The sequence below is a fragment of the Notothenia coriiceps genome, unplaced genomic scaffold, assembly GCF_000735185.1.
Source record: "Notothenia coriiceps isolate Sejong01 unplaced genomic scaffold, NC01 NC01_scaffold00007363, whole genome shotgun sequence".
In the NCBI taxonomy this organism is placed as follows: Eukaryota; Metazoa; Chordata; class Actinopteri; order Perciformes; family Nototheniidae; genus Notothenia; species Notothenia coriiceps.
The window spans coordinates 14,774-21,481 of NW_011340064.1; the positions used below are offsets into that span (position 1 = coordinate 14,774).

General features: G+C 40.6%; 1 protein-coding gene across 1 annotated transcript; it reads right to left on the reverse strand.

The window, feature by feature from the left end:
- Positions 1-714: 714 nt before the first annotated feature.
- yipf4 (Yip1 domain family, member 4) lies at positions 715-5,982 on the reverse strand. The gene is made up of 5 exons (XM_010769462.1): positions 5,740-5,982; positions 3,829-3,982; positions 2,012-2,183; positions 1,001-1,078; positions 715-920 (listed from the first exon to the last, which is right to left on the reverse strand). The coding sequence occupies exons 1-5, from the start codon at positions 5,795-5,797 to the stop codon at positions 723-725; spliced, it is 660 nt and encodes a 219-aa protein (XP_010767764.1). The 5' UTR covers positions 5,798-5,982; the 3' UTR covers positions 715-722.
- Between the last annotated feature and the right edge of the window lie 726 nt (positions 5,983-6,708).

Consider the following 6,708-nt stretch of genomic DNA (forward strand, 5'->3'; position numbering starts at 1 on the left):
TGCGCGCAAGTGCAAAACAAGGGCTGCATACATGACACATTGTGCAAATGGCACATTTTGAGATCGGATACAGGACGCGTTTGTAGATGTCCGACGTTGTTTCCATTGTGAGCTAAGTTAACAATATATCATCATACATAAACATTTTCCGGGAGTAAATACTTGACTTATTGAATAAAGTTTGCTATATTCACTAACTAGTTTGGCAATATTATTCCGTGCATGTGTTAAAAACCTTATTTCCATTTGATTCATTGGATTACTCGCGTGAATGTTTAGCACGTTAATGCTTTCGTTTTTAAAACCGTCCGACCTCCACTACAAAACCATCAACCAGTTGCATAGGATTAAAAAATGTCAACACTCACTCACCCCGTCTTAAACATTTCCAAAGAAGTGCCTCTGTCTCTCGTTGTGCTGGATGAAGTCACTGGCGAAGTCATTACGAGTAAACCCAAAATAGTCCCAAACAGGCGCAGAGGCATTTTTCTTTTTTACTAGTTGTCCGAGTTCGGGGCCGGCAAATGCTGCCGCCATCTTGCTCAGCTCAGCTCTGTGCTGAGCTCTGAGAGCGGGAAAGATGGACTGCCCTCCCCTGCCCTCTGCTGGCGCGTGCTGTGCATTACAACCAATGTCGTCCCTATCAAAACTCCGTGTCAGTGTAATAGAATGAAACGCATCTGTGATTTGGCGCACAGTCTGTGACGTCACGGTATTGAAAATCATACCGACGGTATTTCGAAATACCCTGGTATACCGTAATACCGCCCAAGCCTAAGAACATTCATTTTGCACGTTTGACTCACTTTGATTAGTGTAGAACCCATCTCAAACCCTCCAATCACCAAAAGTGGAGGAGCGATAACGATGAGAGGCAGAAGGGAATATCCGATCACGCCAAGAACCTGGCCGAAGGAAACCTGCGCAGAAGAACAAAGGGACTCCATGAGAACAGGTCCAGTGATGTCTGACTGGAGAGATGACTGTGTCCGCTGCTTACCTCACCACCCAGAACACGAGCCAGCAGGAAGATTGTTAGTGAGCCAAATATCCAGATGGTGATGATCCAAGACACGACCTGCCAAATAAAAGCTTTGAGAGTTTAGCATCAGCACTGAAAACATGTTACTACAACAAGTCACTGACATGCATATCATATTATATATATCAACAAATAGGTACCAAAGAACAGCTCCACAAATATGACTTTCAATTCAGTATAAAGTCTTCAATTTGAAGTTTTAATTTCGAAATGTAGTTTAAGAATGAAATAGATGAGGATTCATTAGCTTCTGCTGTATTTGATTCTGAACAGTGAGTGAGGAAATAGCTATTTTCCACTGCAGGAACTAAACTAACTACCACGGATCCTGTCTTTGTGTCCACTGTCCTCTGCACGCTTTAAGGACGCCTTCCTAAATGATACATTCGGCACTTCTCAGGAGCTGACACAAATAGAAATGATATTTTCGGGGACTTTCAGACATTGGCTATATTATATTGGCTGATCAGATGTTTTGTTACATCGAAACAAGGATTGGTTGATTACATCTTAAAATAAAAGGTCATCATCATTGTACTACTGGGTTTGTATGGACCAAGAAGACATCACATCGAGAAAAAGTGTTTCACACCCCCACAGGGACAGAACATAATAAAATCTTTTAAAAAAAGATGAAACCGAAAACTGATAGGATCATTGTTCTAGCCTGAGCAGTGCCCTTGATTCAGAAAGAAACAATGTCCTCAATTCTGAAGTACTGTTCTCTCTTTCACATCCATTTTCTTTAACTGCCAAACCGCACATACAAATAGCCTCTTACAGTTCAACTCGCTCAGGGCTCATTATGTATTCCCAGTCGGTAAAATAAAGAGAAAAATATAAAAAGCAGAGCATTCATATTATGGAAGGACCAAGGTTACAGGTGTGTCCTGCAGTGGAACAGTGTGGGAAACATGGCTGAATGTATGAATGGGGATGACACAGGTCTCATCCTTGTGTCCTTCTCACCCTGAACTGTCCATAGATGGAGATCATGGAGAAGAGCAGCACCACGGCCAGAGGGCCCCAGAAGTCCGGGTTGTCCCTAACCACTTGCCGGTTGAATCCCAGGGACGGCATGGGCATCAGCACACAGCGGATCTTGTAGTAGATGTCCTTCAGGTCAATGTCCAGCTCCTCCCTTCACACAGACACAACAACATTCATCAACAGAGCTGACGTCCTGCTGTTTATTAATGTAAGATATGTACCTGTCAGTTGTCTCTGCGTCTAACATCAGACGCTTTTTGGTGTTGATAATAATTGGGATGTGGCATAAAGTAAAACATGCTTTATAAGTGGTTCAGCAGCAGCCCCTTTCCTCTGTGACTCACTGTTCAATAACTGTTTCATAGGGCTGGGAGCAGAGTTCCCGTTAGCCGGTAATTACCGGACTATGACCGGTAAAATATGCTGAAGACCGGCAAATCTAAATCTCTCCGGTCAAAATGTCCAGTCAAAATTATTTCCCCTTAGCACAATACCGCATCAGTTGCGCCACTTATGTGACAGACAAGAAGAGTATGTCACAGACAAGAAGAGTATGCGACATATCTGATCGATATGGACATAAACGCGAGTGAAGTCTAATCTGACGGGAGAGAGAGAGATCAGCTGCTGAGTCGACACGCAGCTCTGCATGATCACATGCAGCGGTGAGCAGAGCAAAACACACACTTCAGGTTAGAATATCACACGTAGCTATTTTAATTACCTCTCAAACTACCTAACTAGTTATAGATATGTTTAGTTTTAATGTTGGGTCACTCATTACTGATCCGCGAGCTGCATGATACTGACGGGCTGTCAGGAGAGGGAGAGAGCGCTCCGTTTAGTATTCCCTGATATTGTAAATTACTGTTCACTTTTGAATAATGTAGTTAATCTACTATAATTAGTTTGTTTAATATCGAATCATATCAATTTGTTTTAAAGCTCAATAAATAACAAAGAAGATCTTTGACCGGCACTTTTCTAATTTTCTCCGGAAGATTTCAACTTTAATGGACATGTTGACCGGCGAAAAAAATATTCTAATGGGAACTCTGGCTGGGAGACATCCCCTAAAATCAGTATCAAAACTAATTGTCACCTAACTTCTGTGACGATAATCAAACAATATCTTATTCAATACAACTGTGCACATGACTCTCCATCCTAACAGTGGAGCAGCTAAGTTACTGTAGTGAACAACCCACAGAAAAGACAGGTAGCATTAATGAGAGGTCTTCAGTAGTAACAGTTATCTGTTCGCTAAAAGAGGAATATCTCGGTGTTAAAGAGGGGACAGACAGTGGAGTAACGCTGTATCATAGAGTTCAAAGCTAATCATCTCAGAGTCGTGCTTTGTTCTTAAGGAGCTGTAAAATGTTTTCTCTGACGAATCATACTGAATATTCACAATTAGGTTTCTGGTTTACTGCTAACCTGACTCCACTCTGAGAGCTGCCTGTCCTGAACGCAGCACACCTCCCTCAGCAGTAGTTGACTGTAGCGACGCCCTTAGTGTTACCCTTGCTGTTGTAATGTCCTGTACCTGCTGATACCAGTGTTAAATGAAAGACAAATTGTACCTAGAGATGCATGATCATTTGAATTCACTTGGTATACAGGCGGTCCCTGTTACTCTGATGATGGTTTGTAGCAGCCATTAAAGACTTGTGTGAGCTACAGCCAGATTCTCAAACACTACCACTGGCTGGGATCAGATGATCCATAACAAAAAGCCTGTACTCAAATTATAAATCTGCATTTAAAAAAGCATAAGTTTCAAAAAGCTAACTCACAGCAGAGGTTTGCTCTCTTCACTCTCATCCTCCTCCACCTCCAGCAGCCAGCCGTAGCCTCGCTGCCTCAGGAAGGTGGTGGCGTACGGGTCTTTACCGTTGTCACTGCCCAGGTTCAGCTTAACGTCCGGAGCACTGATGGTGCCGCTGAGCTCTGTGGAAAACATGTTTGCTTGTTTAAGTGGTGTGGCACAAGGAAAACATCAAGCACTAGGATGTGTGAAGAAATACTGCCGACACAGCATGAATGTTTTGGCATTTCAATTTTTTAATCCATCTTGCGCAAGACCCACTAATATCAGTTTCCCCCCTTATATTTTCCCTTTTGATAAAATAACCATCTCACTCAGTACTGGAGAAGAAGAAAACATCCACCTGAACTAAAGCTGAAACCATCAGGTTATCAATCATAATTAATGTGAGTGTTTGCTGCTGTTACTTGTAAATTGAATATATTTGGGCTTGTACTTTTGCTTGCACAAAGAAAGGCAATTTAAAGACACCATCTCAGTGATCTAACAGTATAGTACCATCATTGTACAGCATCTATTCATAAATAAATAAATAATGTAGTTCTTTCTTTAGTCTCTACTCTCGGTACTCATAAAGAGATTTTATGTTATGTCTGTTTTAGTTACTGTATATTTAATTTGGCCTTACCTCCCCCAGAGTTGGGAGAAGTACTCTTGTACTGAAGTAAAAGTAGAAGTACCAACATGTAGGAATACTCTGTTACAACTAAAAGTCCTGCATTCAAAATGTTACTCAAGTAAAAATAGAATTGTCCGGCAGTGGCTCAGTCAGTAGGGGCTTGGACTGTGAGCCGTAGGGTCGCCGGTTCAAGTCCCCAAACAGACCTAAATATGGAGTGTGGACTGCTACTTGGAGAGGTCCCAGTTCACCTCCTGGGCGCTGCCGTGGTGCCCTTGAGAAAGGCACCAGACATCCCCCTCCCCCCCACTCCCATTGCACTGTATAGCTGCCCACTGCTCCTACTAGACCCCTGGTACTAGGATGGGTTAAAAGCAGAGTCACTGTGTGTGCTCTGCATGTGTGACCATTAAAGAGGTGTTCATCCCTCAGATTATATTATATTCTAAAAGTATGAGCATCAAAATATAGTTAAAAGTAGTCATTGTGCAGATTGGTGCATTTCAGAATATTATATGTTTTATAATGATTGATCATTAAAGTGTTCTCAAAGCTGGTAAAGGTGCAGCTAGTTGTCATGACTTTGTATACTGCAGGGTAGCTTGTGAATTTACTCCAGGTGGAACTAAAGTCTCTTTTAACACTTGATTATATTTCACATCATTAATCCAGATCTGTAAAGTAACTAAAGTAATTAAATACATGTAGTGGAGTAAAAGTACACCATGTACCTCTGAACTGCAGTGGAGTAGAAGTACAAAGTAGCAACAAAATGTTACTTAAGTACAGTACTCGAGTAAATGTTCTTAGTTACTTTACACCACTGAACCCCCCACACTACGTCAGGTGGTGGCCAGTGTAAACAAGAGTGGGACTTAAGTTATATTGTGGCCATCTTCTTACTGTGCATTGTCATTGAGCTATATTTGAAGAATAACATGTTTCTTTAATAGCAACATCACCTGAACAGTGAGATGTATCAAATAAAGCTTCCATTGTTTTAATGGTGTTTGTAAGCTACTGTAGCTTGGTGAACGACACGTATCAATCGGCTACTCATTCGCATAGCTAAAAGATAGCTGGCACATTTAAATAGTGTGTTAAATATTTAAAAAACACAGTGTCTGAATGAATTCGTAGGTTGGTAATTGCGCTATGTTAAAGTTAAACAAATAAAGAAAATAACACAACGTTATAGTGCTGGTGAATGGTTAGCTCTGTTGAGGCCTGCTAGCTGTGGAGCTCTGCTGGTTAGCCTACCTTCAGCCTCTGTCGAAGACACGAACGTAAAGTCTCCATTGGTGGGAGGAAACTGCATGCTTAATGTTATATTAATGCCACACGCCTTAGGTTAACAGATATAACATTTAAATAAGAGGTCGGTGAATTATGCCGAGTAGCGTTGTTAACGCTGTCATTGACCCCAGCTCATCAGTGAAGTTAAACTATCGCATTTTGTTTTCGCTCAGTCCCACATCTCCTCTGCGGTGAAAGCAGGAAGTGCAGAGGAAGCTGGGAAAGTAGACACGTCTTATGATGCATTCAAGTCGTGACACAAAGCTGGAATATGGGAATTTTGTATTAGAAAGTAGACGCGTTTTATGATGCATTTAAAAGCGTTATTGTCATATGCGCAGTAGCTACTAACTACAGGGTAGATATATGGCAATACAAATCTCAAGTCCCAAGCTTTTCCAACAATGCAACACAATATACAGGACATCAAACACATTTAAAAAACAATAAAAGAGTTCAAGAAGAAACAAAGTGGAAATAAAATAGTGCATATATTGCAAGACCAATGTGCAAGTAATGCAGATGAAGTAAACTATACATGTCAGAAAAAAATTAGGCAGTTGTCTAAGTAATGCTGAGAATGTTGTAAGTGACCAAGTAAATGCATGAGTCTATATTCATGTAAATATAATAAGAAACACAAGAACAGAATATAAAATTAAATATTGTAGGCTACAGTGAAAAAATAAATACTGTTAAGTTTCTATATATCCATCTCTCGATCTCTCTATCTATCTGTCTTTCGGTCGGTCGGTCTGTCTATCTATCTATCTATCTATCTACCTAGGATTAATAATGTGAAATATAATCAACTCTTAACTCACTTTAGTTACACCTGGTGTAAATTCACAAGCTACCCTGCAGTATACAAAGTAATAAAACCACTTTAATACATCAATAATTATAAAACATATTATATATATTATTCTGAAA